This window comes from Phodopus roborovskii, unplaced genomic scaffold (genome assembly GCF_943737965.1).
Source record: "Phodopus roborovskii unplaced genomic scaffold, PHOROB, whole genome shotgun sequence".
In the NCBI taxonomy this organism is placed as follows: domain Eukaryota; kingdom Metazoa; phylum Chordata; class Mammalia; order Rodentia; family Cricetidae; genus Phodopus; species Phodopus roborovskii.
This window is the reverse complement of record NW_026126469.1, coordinates 6,622,773-6,639,221: the sequence shown is the minus strand read 5'-3', so window position 1 is coordinate 6,639,221 and position 16,449 is coordinate 6,622,773. Positions and strand designations below refer to the sequence as shown.

Below are 16,449 nucleotides of genomic sequence, written 5' to 3'. Positions count from 1 at the left end.
GTACCCAGGTCTGATCATGTCATCACTGTCCCCCAGGGCACACTGAGAGCCTCCTCCCGGCTCCATGATGAGCTTTTCCGAAGGATCCTTAGGAGCCCCATGAAGTTTTTTGACACTACACCAACAGGAAGGATTCTCAACAGGTTTTCCAAAGACATGGATGAAGGTATTTCTCACTGGTCTTTATTTTTAAATGGTGGCTCATTTATTTTTAATTAATTTATATTTTATGTTCCAATTCCAGCTCCTCCTCCCTCCTCTCCTTTTGCCCCCCCCCCATCTGCTCCTCAAAGAGGGTAAGGCCTCCCCTAAGGAAGTCTGTCTCATCATCTAGTTGAAGCAGGCTGGTCCTCTCTTTTATGCTCTGGAGTCCAACCAGTGCCCACTGCCTCTAGTCTTCCTGGGTGCCACCACACTCCCAAAATAAAAAGAGAATGTGCAGCTTTGTCTCTCCTGAGACTGAGAACAGAGCCTGGCGGTCACATCAGGAATGTTTTTAGTTTTCATTCTGCCTATCTGACCTGAGTGTAAAGTCAGAGAGGGTTGACTTTGGAAGAGCAGTTTGCAGTTCCAGAGTGCACCTACAGCTTCTGGTGTGCTTTCTGCATGCAGCATGGGCTGCACTGCACCAGAACACAAAGTTCTCTATCGTGCAAAACATAGTTTTGCCTCCTGACCTTTGCCGAGGGATGGTGATGTAGCAGACAACAGCGGGTATTTTATGTACTTTGTCTCTTGTGTTAACTATCAAGTACCCAAGGTTATTTCCAAAGAGGCTAAGTAATTTGCCCAAGATCAAATAGCTATTAGCTGACCAAGTTGGGAATTGGACTTAGATCTTTTGACTCCCAAGTTAGTGTTTTTATTTACTGCATGGTAGTCAGTTCCATAGGAGGAACTTGGTTCAGGAGTCAGTAGGCCAATGTAAGGCTATGCCCATAAGTAAAAGGATCCAGGAGCGGACACAGTACTAGAACTGGTGTGTAACATGTTTGTACTTCTGCACACATGCAAGTACACTGTGCACATTTGCAGACACATGTATACTCAGGTATGAACACATTTGTGACCATACATACACATATGTAATGCATATGCATACATATGCATGTACGCTCGCACACACGCGCACACACACACACACACACACACACACTACTGAACTGCTGGTTCAGTAGTCTGTGGCTAAAGGATTTTGAGTTTGAGGCCATCTTGAGCTTTATACTAAGATTCTTTCTAAAAAAGAAGGAAAGAAAACCAGCAGTGCCTGTGATATAGCTGTGTCTTCATGAAAATACCTCTGCCCAAAGAAAGGGGTGTAGGGAAAGTAACCAAAAAGAGTTAAAGATGTTGCTGTTGAAGGTTCAGTACACTTTCTTTTTTAAAGAGTTACTTATTTATTATGTATACAGTGTTTGTATGTATGCTTGCAGGCCAGAAGAGGGAACCAGATCTCATTACAGATGGTTGTGAGCTACCATGTGAGTGCTGAGAATTGAACTCAGGACCCCTGGAAGAGCAGCCAGTGCTCTTAACCTCTTGAGTCATCTCTCTAGCCTTCTGTACTCATGCTGACACATGCTTGACACATGCTTGAACTTTTCTTGTGTTGTAAGAGCATAGATGATAGTTGTTTTCTCTTTGGTTTGTTTATTTTCCAAGTATTTTCTATACACATATAATACTTTGTAGAGGGGAGAGTTCAGAAGAAGCAGGAAAAGCTGAGCCAGAACCAGACGATGGAGAAGATGACCATTCACAATAAAACAACAGCAACTGAGTTTATGTTTTTTGATAAAACTGTTTAAGATTTATCACAGACCTTGGGAATTTCATGGAGCCTTATGTTTTAAAAACTATTTAGCTTCATTTTCCTTGCTTGTGGATCTCAAGAGTCTGATGCTTATTCTCTCATGGTTTCTGCAGTGGATGTGCGCCTGCCATTCCAGGCCGAGATGTTCATCCAGAATGTGATCCTGGTGTTCTTCTGTGTTGGAATGATCACAGGGATCTTACCGTGGTTCCTTGTGGCAGTGGGGCCTCTCCTCATCCTCTTCTCAGTTCTACATATTGTCTCCAGGTAAACAGGATGTATGCAGGGTCAGAGATGAGGCCAGAGGTGCTCCTCTCCTACTGTGACACAGAGCCCACTCTCTCACAGGGTCCTGATTCGTGAGCTAAAGCGCCTGGACAACATCACGCAGTCTCCTTTCCTCTCACACATCACGTCCAGCATACAGGGCCTTGCCACCATCCATGCCTATAACAAAGGGCAGGAGTTTCTACACAGGTTAGTGTTGCTGGGGCCAAAGGTTTTGAAGGGGAGCTGGCATCTCAACTGTTACAGTTGCTATTCAAGGCCAGAGCTTGGGATCCGAAAACTCCTCCAAAAAGGTATTATTGATGCAACCCAACTGTCTATGATTTTCTGAGAAAATGAGATGACAGAAACACAGATCAGGACCAATGTGAATATATGACAGGCTGCCCTTTGAGAATGTGTGTGTATATTTAGATATCTCTGAAAGGATATGTAAGAAACGGTAGCTGTCTATGGAAAGAGGAACTGGGTACCCAGAGATTGGCAAGAAAAAGACTGGCTTTTTTTGTAGTGTGCTTTTTAAAATGTCAGGGGGCTATGTAGCTTGCTATACAAGTGTGAGGGCTGAGTCAAGATCCCCTGAACCCATGAAATTATAATTGTCAGATGGACATGGCATGGCAGCCCCTGTAATGTGAACCTTAGAAGGCTAAACTAGATGATCCCAGAGTGAGCTGGTGAGGTAGACTAGCCATATCAGCATAAGTTTGACTGAGAGACCCTGCCTCAGTAAATAATGTGTATATTGCCTATTAAATAAAAATTATTTTTCATGAAAATAGTAGAGGAGACTAGGTTAGGAAAAATTACTCTAAATGACCTTGAAAAGACTTCCCTAACTTAAGATAATGACCTATACAAGTATTTTCATGGGGAGGATTGGTACAGTGTTAATGTTTGGAATTCTATATTTTCTTCTTCTGTTTCTTTTTTTCATTATTTATTTTTATTTTATGTGCATTTATGTTTTGCCTACATGTGTGTCTGTGTGAGGCTATCAGATCTTGGAGTTACAGACAGTTGTGAGCTGCCCATGTGGGTGCTGGGAATTGAACCTGTGTCCTCTGAAAGAGCAGTCAATGCCCTTAACCTCTGAGCCATCTCTCCAGCCCCTTCTTCTGTTTCTTAATTACCTTTTTTTTCCTGAAGATTTTATATTTTACTGTAAGGAGAAAAGTGGTTTTTGTTTTTCAAAGGAAAACACGTGTGCCTAGCAGAGCTTCTCTCCAGCACCCTGCTTCCCGTTGCTGCACCTGGCGTTTGCAGGGTTGTGTCATGTGTCTGTATCATGTGCCCTTGGCGGATGCTGCCTGTTTCCTTCCTGCTGTGCTTCAGCTCACTGCTTCTTGGCTCTGTAGCCGTGGGAAACAAGTTTCCTTTGCGGCAGTGTGTCCGCATACTCAGCACTGATCCTACCGTTACTCTGAGAGTTTCTTTTTTCTGGTCTTGGACTACCTCTGCAGTCTGCCTTTGAAACCTCCAGCTTTGAGGAAATCACCCCGGACCTAAAACAGTTCTCTAAAGTTCAGTGTAAACCTTTGGATTCGGCCTCCTTGTCCATGCTTCTCATGTGGTAGATGTTTCTCCCTCACATTTTCAGTTCTTTTTCTGTTTTTTAATGTTGTGTGTGCATGCGTGCATGTGTTTGAGTGTGTGTTTGAATGAGTTTATGTACCCTGTATATGTGCAAGGATCACACATACGATTCCCAGAGAAGGACACCAGGTCCTCTGGAACTGTATGTAGTTACATATGGTTGTGAGCTGCCTTGTGGGTGTTGGGAACCAAATCCAGTTCCTCCACAAGAACAGTCTGCTGAGCCATCTCTCCAGCCCCTAGTTTATGTATTTAAGTCATGGTCTTACTATGTTTACTGGTCTGAAACTCTATTTAGACCAGGCTGACCTCAGATTCACAGAGATCTACCTGCCGCCACTTTCTAAACGCTAGAATTAAAGGCTTCTCTCCCACCCCTGACCTCCCTAACGTCTCTAATGTGGGTTTCAGTATTTCTCAAAGGGTAACTGAAGACGGAGTTTCTGTACCACCTGGTCGTGTTGCCTTTCAGTCCCAAATAAACACACAGGGGCTTATATTAATTATAAACTGTTTGGCTGATGGCTCAGGCTTCTATTCGCTAGCTCTCTTAATTATTAATCCATTTCTATTAAACTATGTGTCTCTACATGGTCTTGGCTTACTGGAGAATGCCTGGAATCCTATCTTCCTGGTAGCTACATGACATCTCCTAGTGGCTCCTCTCTGCCTTCCTCTTCCCAGCATTCTCCTAGTCTGGTAGCTCCCCCCCACCCCCATACTTCCTGCCATGTCCTCTTATGTGAGGCCTGTGTTTCTGAAGCTTCCATACCATTCTTTTGGTTGAAGACCAGAAAGTCCTTGCCCTGCACTCTGGTCCACTAAGGGTTTGCTATCAGCCTGTGAGTTGGGTGTGTGGTACTTTATTTGTCCATTGCCATTCTCTTCCTCACAGGTATCAGGAGCTCCTGGATGACAACCAAGCTCCTTTCTTCTTATTCACTTGTGCAATGAGGTGGCTGGCAGTGCGGCTGGACCTCATCAGCATTGCCCTGATCACTACCACTGGGCTGATGATCGTCCTCATGCATGGGCAGATTCCCCCCGCCTATGCAGGCCTGGCCATCTCCTATGCTGTGCAGGTCAGCCTGGGCTGCAGGCGTTTGACTGGGAAAGTGGGGGCAGGGTGGAATCCAGAATTAAAATAACCTGTGTATATAAAAGAACTGTGTATATTAAAGAAATACATAGTTTGTTTGTTTTGAGAGGGTTCCTCTGTGTAGTCTTGGCTGTCCTGGAACTCTCTATGCAGACTGGGCTGGTCTCAAACTCAGAGATCTGCCTGCCTCAGTTTCTTGAGTTCACTGGTTGGTGTTTTGCCATTGGCATTGGGTCCCCTGGAATTGGAGTTACAAACAGTTGTGAGCTGCCACGTGGTTACTGGGAATTGAACCTAGATCCTATGGAAGAGTAGTCAGTGCTCTTAACCATGAAGCCTTCTCTCCAGCCCACAGTGTTGTCTCTTATGTCCCTTTCTTGGAAGCATTTTTAATAGTTGTTCACAGATTGGAATCCCCGTTTGTTGTGGTTGCTACAAACAGGCTGAGGTAAAGTAGGTGGTTCAGAAGTTATACAGCTTCACATCTGAGTTTTTGGAAACAAATTAGATGAATAGAAAGCCTTTGGGTCCAAGAGTGTAATGACCCGAGAATATGGTGCGCCTGTGTGCGCTAAGCACTGTATTTGGTGAGGTGGGTGTGGTTTTAAGTGCAAGCATGCTGCATGTGTGAGCTCTGGAGGTTCCTGTATGTCTTGGCCCTGCAGGTGTAGGAAGGTTCCTCTTGTTGCTTGCCCTGTACTGGTACACATTCTCTTGGTTTTTGTTTCCCTTCTTTAGTTAACAGGACTGTTCCAGTTTACAGTTAGACTGGCATCTGAGACAGAAGCCCGATTCACTTCAGTGGAGAGGATCAACCACTACATACAGGTGTGGAGTTCTTTCGTTCCTTCTGTCACGGATGGAGGATCTTATGTTCTCCACCTGTCTCATCCCCACTTAGGAGGATTAGCAGTCTCAATAGTATGTTTGGAGTAGAAAAGGGAGGGCCGGCCATACAAGTTCCTGACTAAACTGATGAATTCCTTAGTTGAAAACTCATGTTCCCTGGCTGATTTCTAGAGTTAACAGTGACACATTCAGAAACCTTGTCTTTCAGTTATGCTAACGTAACATTTTTTTATGCTGTTTAAAACCATATACCAATAATGATGATGATGATGATGAGGATGCTGGGTGGTGGTGCACACCTTTAATCCCAGTGTTTGGGAGGCAGAGGCAGAAGCAGAAGCAGGCGGATCTCTGAATTCGAGGCCAGCCTGGTCTATAGAGTAAGCTCCAGGACAGTAGTGCTACACATGTTTGTTATTTTTGAGATTGTATTTTAATTAATGTTTGTCACTTCCCTTTTCTCCATCCATCCCTCACTCCCCCACAGACCCCTCCCTATCCTCCCTCAAATTTATGGGTTTTTTTAAATCAATTTTAATATGTGTTTGTACATACATATATATATTCCCAAATACAACCTGTTGAGTTCGTATAATGTTACCTGTATGTATGTTTTCAGGACTGTCTGTCTGTCACTGGAAAGCCAGTTGATGTACTCTTCCCTGGGGAGGGCCACTGTCACACTCCCAGCTTCCCTCTGTTGCCTATAGGTCTTTGTGGAAGGATGAAGCTTCCAAAGCTGCTGCCCGTACAGTTTGGCATGGTCATTGGTGTTCTCTTTGTTCAGCTCATATTTGGGGAGTCATATTGGTGAGACTTTGTGAGCATAGCTTCTGATATTTCTGGGAGACACAATCTCATAGCAAAGTCCCTGATCCTCTGGCTCTTATTGTTTCTGTCCCCCTTCCACAGTGCCCCTTAGGTGTGGGAGTGTTTTGTAGATATGCCCATTGGGCCTGCCCAGGGGGCATTCACGTCAGTTTCATCTCATCTGGGCCTTGTTAATGAACTTCAGATCATACATCATTTTAACTCTCAGTCTGGTCTAGTTGTCCTTGGTCAAGGATGGCCACTAGAGTCCCTTACCAGAGCCTTTGCCAGAGATTAGCATTGGTCTCCTTTCTGGAGATGAATGATGTCGGACTAAGGTTGGAGTTAGGCTCCGTAGCTGTATCCACAGTTTAGAAACTAGTGAGTTTGGCTGTCACTGAGAACACTGGTCCTTCCCACCCTCCCTCAGGAGCCCCTCAGTTTTGCCCTGAGTTTGTATCTTGCTGGCGTCCTCTCTGGAACTCTAAATGTGATTTTATGTAGAAGGAAGCATTGCAGGTGGTGGTGAGGGTTTCCAGGGTAACTTGTTTCTCAAGATCACCAATTTTGTAAACCGCCAGAGAACACCATTGCTTACATTGAAGAAAACATTTCATGTTTTAAATAACTAATGTTCAGGCAGTCTTGAAGAACTCTTCTACTTTAAAATTTCATGTTCCAGCAGAGATGTGTGTCTTTACTGATTTGAAAATGAATTTGGTACTTATCAGAAGATATTGTTTATTTACTATTTTTTTCATATAGGGTTTTTCTGTGTAGCCCAGGCTAGCCTAGGAATCATGATGTTTCTGCCTTAACCTCCCAAGTGTGGGCTTTACAGGCTTATACCATCATACCTAGCTTATTTGGGAGATTTTTAGTTAACATTTATTTTTTTATTTGTCTATTCATCCGTCCGTCCATCCATCCATCCATTCATCCATCCATCCATCCATCCATCTATCTGAGGATAACCTGTGGGGATTGGTCCTCTCTTTCTACTGTATGGGTTCTAGGGATCCGATTAAAATTGTCAAGCTTGGAAGCAAGCACTTTTAACTTGTTAAACCATTTTGCCAGCCATGATCAAATACTTTTTCTTCTCTCTTTATTTACTTACTGAGACAGGTATTTATTTATTCATGTATGTATGTATGTATGTATGTATGTATGTATGTATGTATGTATACAGAGTTTTTCTCTGTGTATCCTTGGCTGTCCTGGAACTCTGTAGACTAGGCCTGCCTCTGCCTTTGAGTGCTGGGATTAAAGGTGTGTGCCACCACTACCCAGCTTTATCAGACATTTCTCAAGCATAACAAATACCTGTTCTCATAAAAAAAAAAAAAAAAAAAAAAAAAACTCAGATAGCTATGCTATGAATATGGTAACACCTATCCTTTATGTTTAGCTGGTGCTTTGCCCAGTATGTGGCTTTTATAGGTCGTACTGTTGTGGTCATACTGCCAAGAGTGGCAAGCTGGAACTTCAGTCTGTATTTCTTGGATTGGCCATTATATTTAGATGTTCAGTAAATGTTATTTACCTTACTTGAGTTATAATTCAGGCCAGTAGTATTCAGTTCATGGAATTCTGTTTCAACTGGAATATTTTCAGCGAATTCCAATGAAAATGTGTTGGAGGTGGGAAGACCTCATGTTCCACCCTTAAGTCCTCCACAGTGTTGTGCAAGCAGGCAGTTACAGAGTATGGCTTAGTAGCCATGTGCTGTGTCTTCATCTTGGTTGTTGGGGTATGAGCACTTACTCTGCATAGCCTTTCATATGTGGTAGAAGGCGCCTTGGCTGCCATGCTTGCCCTGGTTATACTCTCCGGTAAGCTTTGCTGCTCTACAGGAATTCAAAGTACTCACTTTTTCTGCAGACTCTGTCTTTAGAAGCACCTGCCAGAATCAAGAACAAGGCTCCTCCGCCTGACTGGCCCCAGGAGGGAGAAATAACCTTTGAGAATGCAGAAATGAGATACCGGGAAAATCTTCCTCTGGTCCTGAAGAAAGTGTCCTTCACCATCAAGCCCAAGGAGAAAATTGGCATTGTGGGACGGACAGGGTCAGGTAAGGACTTGACTACTCTCTGGAGAAGTGTTTGAAGTGATTAGAGTGTAATCTTTGATCAGCACATAGCAGTTTGTCAAAGGACACTCTCATCTTTATAAACCAAATCCCTGATCCACGAGTCACTATTGCCTCAGGCCCCTCTAGAACCAGCTAAGTTTGCCTTTAGCCTTCTCAGAACAGGATGCTTGGAGCACATGGCAAAGTAGAGTAGAAGAAAGCAGACAGCACTGAATACCACAGATAAGCACTGATGACGTTTTTGTGGGTCTCTTGTTTGTGATTTCCTGTAAAGTGTGGTCATTTTGTACACTGGTTTGTGGCCTCTTTGGGTTTTTTTTTTTTTTTTTTTTTGTTTTGTTTTGTATTAAAACCATTAGTGTTTTGCTTATTGTTATGTAACATAATATATGATTATATTTAATAGATATACCACAATTTACATTTAACCATCCCAAGTTTGTAGAGAGTTGAACCATTACTGATTTTTCTTGAATAGTACTGCTGCCAAAACATGTGAAGAGTCCTCAGGCCTTTCTGTTTTTTTTTATTTTTTGTTGTCTTGGGTTTTTTTTTAAGATTTTATTTAATTTTATGGTCACATGGTTGCCTGCATGTATGTCTGTGTGAGGGTGCTGGGTCCCCTGGAACTGTAGTTAAAGACAGTTGTGAGCTGCTATGTGGATGCTGGAAATTGAACCTTGGTCCTGGAAGAGCAGCCAGTGCTTTAACCACTGAGCCATCTCTCCAGCCCCATTCTCGGGCCTTCGTATGACATCACTGTAGCCCCCTTGTTTGTCAAGAACATGAACAACTGCAGATAAGGGGCTTGTGTTCCTTTGAAGGCAGAAATCCTTTTCTTTATCTGGAGCCAAGAGTGGTGGCGCAAACCCGAGGAAGGAGGATCACTACAAGTTCAAAGCAGGCTTGGGCTGTGTAGACCCTGTCTCAACAGAAACAAAACAAACTGGCTTTCTTGTCAAGCATTTTACATCACTCTTATTATTAGAAATGTGTTACTGTGTGTTATGGGAGCATTTCCTTTTTATACCTCGGGGAAGGTAAGCTGGCCCTCAGTTCCAGGGGACCCATTTTGCTATTTTGGCCAGGTTCCTCAGTTGTTTCAGGGAGATAACAGGGAAGATTGTTGTATTAGGTTCCTAGTAAAGACTTAAGTAATTGCCAGGCCTCAGTGCAGGACTGTGTTCCCAGCTACTAGGGAGGCTGAGGAAGAAGGATTTTGAATTCAAGGTCAGCTCAAATAAGGGCTATAAAAGTAAATACTTTTAAAGAGCTGGGGCTGCAGTTCAGTGGCAGAGTGTTTGCCTTGTAAGACATAAATTCAGTACCCAGTTCTCCCTCTACCCTACAAACAGGCTTAAGTACTTCTCTTACTTTTCCTTCCAAATGACACTCAAAAACAGTCTTCTCTAACCTGTTTATTTTCAGGCTCCATGCTCTCTTGGCTTCAAAACATGTCTGGGATGATCTTAACTCTGGGACTAAAAGTAAATCTAGAATTTCAGTATTCTTCCTGTCACTGTAACTCATTATTTCATCTGCCAGCCTGTTGCTTGACCTTGGATTCTGTTCTGAGTCATCCATAGCCACTCATTTTCTCCAGCTCTTTCCCTTGACATTTACGTTAGACCTTTTCCATGCTACTGCCGTGAGGGGTCTTGCCTTAGGTTCTTCCTCAAACATATCTGGTCAGAGAAAACACATCCTGTACTGGAGTCTATCCCAAGCTGCTTGCTCTAGGTTAGATAATACCCTGCTCATGATGGGCAGCTCAGTTTCGTAGTGGTGTAGTGGCCCATTGCCCCCACGAGGCCAAGGACTGTTCCTTCAAGGGAGAACAGTTGGCTACAGGTAATGGTAGAGCCTTGTTCCAAAATACCAAGGTGGCTCCTCTGTGATTCACCTCCAGGGGCCTGCCAAAGGCTCCCAACAGCATCCCTGCCAGTCACTTACACCTCAAGTACCATCTGGTCCGCTGGATCATATGGTCCATGCAAAAGAGCAGGCTACACAGCAGCCTGGACCTGTTGAAGAGCCTTCTCCTGCTCCAGGTCCCACTCAGAGCTAACAGCTTTCTGAATCACTTGGTATATGGGCCAGAGTAACACCCACTTGAGGAGTAATGTGCTGTCCCCAAATCCAAGTAGGCCCCTGTCTTAGTCACTTTTCTGTTGCCGTGAAGAGATGCCATGACCAAGGTAGATTATAGAAGAAACAGTTTATTTGGGCTCACAGCAGTTTCAGAGGGTGAGTCCATGACCATCATGGTAGGCAGCATGGCAGCAGGTGGGCAGGCATAGTGGTAGGGCATTAGCTGAGTTCTTATGTCCTGATCTACAAGCATGAGGCAGAGAGGTAAAGGGGAATGTTGTGGGCTTTTGAAACTCCAAAGCCTGACTCCAGACACCACCTCCAACAAGTCTGCCTCCAGCAAGGTACCATCTCCAACAAGTCCACATCTCCTAATACTTCCCAAACAGTTCCACTAATCAGGGACCACACATTCTAACATGTAGGCCTATGGGGGGGGGGTCATTCTCATTCAAAACACCACACCCACTAGACATTTTGCTGTTTCCTTGGTGGTGGGAGGAGACAGATGCAGTAACTTACCCTTCATCCCGGAAGGATATCTCTGCGTGTTCCACACCACTGGACTCCTAGAAGTTTCACTAAGGTAGAAGGCCCTTGAATTTGGTTGGATTTATGTCCCATCCTCTGATGTACACATGTGTTACCAGTAAGTCCAAAGCGTTTGCTCCTTCCTGCTCACTTGGTCCAATCAGCATGATGTCATCAGTATAGTGGACCAGTGTGATATTTTGTGGAAGAGACAGATAATCATGATCCCTTCCAACTAGGTTATGAAACCAAGCTGGAGAGTTAATATGGTAAAACTGTGAAGTGTACTTTTGGCTTTACTATCTAAAAGCTAATTGCTTCTGGTGGTCCTCATGGACAGGTACAGGGGAAAGGGTGGTGTTTGCCAGATCAATAGTTGCATACCAAGTCCCAGGAGATGTGCTAATCTACTCAAGTAAGGACACTACATCTGGTACAGTAGCACTAATGGGGTCACTACTTAAAGTTTTAGTAAGTCAACAGGAGTGTTAAAGGGAGATGTGGGAGCCACCACCACTGGAGTTTTCAAACTATTTTTTTTTTTTTTCCCTTTCTTCCAGGAACTGGATATTGGTTTAGGTGCACTATTCTCTCTAGTAAGGGTAACTACAGTAGCTTCCCTTTGGCCTATCTAACCATAATAGCCCCATTTCCCAGGTCAAGAAGCCAATATGGGGATTCTGCTAACTTCTAAGTATATTTGTTTGAATTATACATTCTGAGACTGAGAACTTATGGAATAAATGTCTCCATAATACAGAGTCTATATATAGAAAGGGAATCTAAGTCTTGCAGGCTTTGGTCCAGCTAATCCAACAGTGGACAGAAAGTCCAAAACTCCATTAGGTATTCAATCCATGAGGCAATGTCTCAGCTGGTCTTTAGTGGATGCTGGAGTCCTAATGAAGTAGACTCAAATGACAGTGAAGGAATTGACTTGCTAGTACGGCAAGGGCAAGCAAGCAAGAGAGAACATCCTTTTTCCATGCCATTATATACTTCATAATATATAGGCTTCCAGCAGAATTTATGGCCTAGATTAGATCTGGTTTAAAGGTAGGTTTTCCCACCTCAAGATCTGGATTAAAGGTGTGTCTTCCTACCTCAAGGATCCAGATTAGAAGTGGATCTTTCCACTTTAAATTAAACAAAAATACAGCCAGGATGTGATAGGGCACATCAAAAATACAGCCAGGATGTGATAGGGTACATCTTCAATCCCAGCACTCAGGAGGCAGAGGCAGGCAGATCTCTGTGAGCTCAAGGCCAGCCTGGTCTACAGCACGAGTTCTTGGATAGACTCAAAAGCTCCAGAGAAATCCTATCTCAAAAAACCAAACCAAAACAAAAAAATTAAACAAAAATCCATCACAGGAATAACCTCCATTTCTGAGTTTAATTCCAGATATAGTCAAGCGTATAACCAAGTTTAGCCATCAAACTCCCAGCAAAAATGTGCAGAGTAGCAAGAAGAGGGATGAGTTGTTTGGTCTGTTAGTCCACTTTCAGAGGTCATTCAGAGTGCATTAAGGGATTGGAGGCTGAGACCACACTCTTTTTGTGGTTGGCAAAATGGACAATAGCCATGCTAACATTTAATAGATGGCAGAGACCCAGAACATAAGACAGCCATGTGATGACAGTATTCATCTTGGACTATGTTACGTGAGTGAGGATTTAGATTTATTTTTGTCCTTGTTTTTCCAACTTTTTGAGTTGCTTCATTAAGGCATTTGTGTACTGATTTTTTTTTTTTTATGTAAACACTTACAGCTTTAAATTTCCATTGTAGTTCTATTCAGTGTGACTCAGAGATTTTGTTTTATTTTCATATAGTTCCAGGAAGTTTATTTCTTCCATGACTTCTTTGAAATCACCTACTATGAATGGATAGTGTTTATCTGTATCTTTAAATCCAGTAGTAGTTTGTTGTTATTGTTGTTTTATGAAATTGGATGCCTCAGTGTTTGGTGCCTGTTTAGAATATTGATGTCATCTTGGTTAATTTTTTCCTTGATTAGAATGAAGTACCCCTTTATCCTTTCTGATTAGTTTTAGTTTGAAGTCTATTTTGTCAGATATTAATATAGTAATGCAAGCCAGGTGTTGGTAGTGCATGCCTTTAATCCCAGCACTCAGGAGGCAGACACAGGTGGATCTCTGTTTTGAGGACAGCCTACAGAGTCTGTTCCAGGACAGCCAAGGCTACTCATAGAAACCATGTTTCCAAATACAAACAAGCAAAAGAAGATAGGGATGCCTCCTTGCTCCCTGGTCCCATGTGATTGGAGCACTTTTGTTTACCCTTTTACTCTAAGGCAGTGCCTATCTTCAAAGCTGTGTTCCTAACAGGTTGTTTCCACAAGGAAACAGATCCATTATTTGGTCTAGACCCTCTGCTTTATCTTCGAGAACTGATACTTCTGCCTTATTCATTCTACTTGGCTTTCCTTTGCATTTTCTAGTTGGGCTTTTGGGTTTTTCCATCTTCATTTCAGCTTGCGTCCTCTTCAGTGTTTCTGTCTCCTAATTGAATTCCATTCTCGAGTTTTAGATTGTCTCCATGATCTCCATCAGCCTCGTGTTTGTGTTTTCTTGGGCTTCACTCAAGTGTTTATTAAGCTCTTTCCCCTTGATTTCACTCTTCGTTGAGACCATGGTTACTCTCTTAAGGCTGTGTCTGTAAGCAGGGGGCTTAGAAAGGAGACATTGACTTATCTTTTGTATTGTTGGTGTTCTTGTGATGAAATGTGGTTGTCCTTTATTATTTTGTTAGTTCTGAGTTTGTTGCAGATGAAGTAGGTTTGGGGAGAAGAGATGTTGAGGTCTGGAGATTGGAAATGGCATGGGTGGAATGAAATCAGGTAGGTGGCAGAGACACTGACACAAGACTTGCTTCCTCTTCCCAGTTGGGACTGTGCGGTGAGTAGGTCTGTGTGAAAGGGTTGAATATGATGTGAGAGAGTCCTGTGATTTGGGATATGTAAAGAAGAGCCTGATCCTGGACTATGCTACTGTACTGGTTGTGGGACCCAGGCTAGATCTTAGAGTTGCAGAAAAGATGTGGCTGAGGTGGTCAGGGGAACGTTACCAGGCTAGACCCTGGAAGAGAATGCAGGAAGTGTGTGTATAGAATGGGGTAGTGGAGGTGGTATAAACCCAATAAGTTATTTAAATAGTTCACACCATGGATTTTTAGCACTCCATTCCTCTAGGAGAACCTTTAGTAACTGTAGATATTGTTGTATAGCCTATTCAAGATACTTTAAAAAAAATTCATCCTTGGGGATTGAGAGATGGCTCACCAGTAATGTTCAATTCCCAGTAGCCACATGGCAGCTCATAACTGCCTATAGCTCCATTTTCAGGGGATCTGACACCTCCATACAGTCATATATGTAGGCAATACACAAATGCATATGAATTGAAAATAATAAATAAATTATTAGAAAAAAGTCCATCCTTACTGTTTGTATTTCTCTAGAACCTCTCCTGGTGTCACAGTAAGTGTTAGTCAGGGTTCTCTACTGGAAACAGATTTGGTAGAATGGGTATCTCTGTATATGAGGTTTATTAAGATAATGACTGCAGTGACAGGAAGGCCAAGAATCTGGTTGTTCTTCTGTCTACAAGGCTCAGAGGGCTGTCCCCAAAAAGTAGGCTCTAACACAGGCAAGGGAATGTCTTACTGGCAGAATAGATGAACTTGCCATTGAGAGAAAGCAAGAAGCAAATGTTTCCTTGTTCCATGTCCTTTAATGTAGGTTGCCACTAGAAGGTGTGGCCCAGATTTAGGGTGGGTCTTGTCTCACAGGCCCAGCCGTTTAGGTTTTAGTTGATTCCAGATGTTTTTGACATTATCCATCCCAATAAACTAGTTTTACCTCTCCAGAAGTTACTCACAGAGTTGCTGTTCTGCTTGTTTGACTCATCAGGGAAGTCGTCTCTGGGGATGGCTCTCTTCCGTCTGGTGGAATTATCCGGAGGCTGCATCAAGATTGATGGAGTGAGAATCAGTGACATTGGCCTGGCTGACCTCCGAAGCAAACTCTCCATCATCCCTCAGGAGCCAGTCCTGTTCAGTGGTACTGTCAGGTGAGAACCTGACCCTCTTAGAGGACTGGATAGTTCCAGAGCCATCACCTGGGATGGAAATCCCACATCCATGGGTCCAGTGTTTCTCATGGTTCTATGATTTCTATTGCAGTGATGAGTTTACTTCTGCTATGCATGCTGCTAAATTGTCATAGCAAGGCTCTGCCACAGGCGGTCCAGAGGCCAGAGAGAGCTCTGCCCCATGGACTTTTAACAGATGACACTCTTGAGCTTGTTTTCGCATCCCTAAAACGGGGCTACTTTGAAGGCCTGCTGTGGTGTAGATTGAATAAATTCCTAAGCATGCTGTAAGTTCCAAGTCTAGCCAGTGATAAAAGCACAAATGGTAGCTGGCATCATCATTCTCTGTGCTCCACCCTGTGATGCCACCTCTCCTCTGCAGGCTGAGAGCTACTGTTCTAGTGGTGCCTTCCTAAATGGCTACCACTCCACTCATCAGCCATCTGTTCTTCATTTTCAAATGGTGCCGGGGAACTGAACCTATTGTGGGAATCTCTATATTACATACTTGGGCACCTGTGAGAATGATAGAGAGATGTCACTGGTGGACCAAAGTCAGGACAGCTCCTAAAGGCTTTGGTCCTGAGCCCAGTTTATACACTCATTTTAAACTCTGTAACCTCAAGGTGGGACCAGCAGGCTAGCAAACAGAAGCATACATGGCAGTTATCTTGGGGGCTATTGGTTTTCAAAGGCATATGTTACAGTAAGTAAGCTTTTGTGGTCAGGCAATGATTTATTGTTTCAGCTCTTTCTCCAGGTAGCAAGTGGAGTCCTGCTTGGCAATGGGCAGTGCAAGCGGTGCTTCAAGTGGCTAAATCAATGAGCCGGTATCTAACAGTTAGTCTTGTCTGCCTCATTTTACTCCAAACCCAGGATTCTGCAAGGCTACTCTTCTACCAGCAAACAGTGCTTCTGTCTGACTCTTCTTTGGCGAGCACGTAGTATGACATATTTTAGAGCTTCCCATCTTTGAAGCTTAGTCTCAAATTAAACTTTTTTCTGAAATTTGTTAATATACCAAAGATAAAAATCACCTTTTGCCTGTTAAATAGTAAGTAAGAGGAAAGTCATCTCTTATATCTCTATCCTTAAACTGCTGCCTAAAACTGAGGGGTTCCTGTGATTTGTGTCTATTCTAATCAAGTTGCCTTCCTTTGG

General features: G+C 43.3%; 1 protein-coding gene across 3 annotated transcripts in view; it reads left to right on the top strand.

The window, feature by feature from the left end:
* Positions 1 to 16,449, top strand: part of Abcc5 (ATP binding cassette subfamily C member 5) — an 85,992-nt gene that overhangs the window by 58,443 nt on the left and 11,100 nt on the right. For all 3 annotated transcript variants that reach the window (XM_051191141.1, XM_051191143.1, XM_051191142.1), the window contains 7 exons: positions 37 to 166; positions 1,927 to 2,080; positions 2,162 to 2,290; positions 4,593 to 4,779; positions 5,535 to 5,624; positions 8,340 to 8,529; positions 15,108 to 15,267. In XM_051191141.1, coding sequence (XP_051047098.1) covers positions 37 to 166; positions 1,927 to 2,080; positions 2,162 to 2,290; positions 4,593 to 4,779; positions 5,535 to 5,624; positions 8,340 to 8,529; positions 15,108 to 15,267 — 1,040 coding nt within the window. The remainder of the gene's footprint in view (positions 1 to 36; positions 167 to 1,926; positions 2,081 to 2,161; positions 2,291 to 4,592; positions 4,780 to 5,534; positions 5,625 to 8,339; positions 8,530 to 15,107; positions 15,268 to 16,449) is intronic.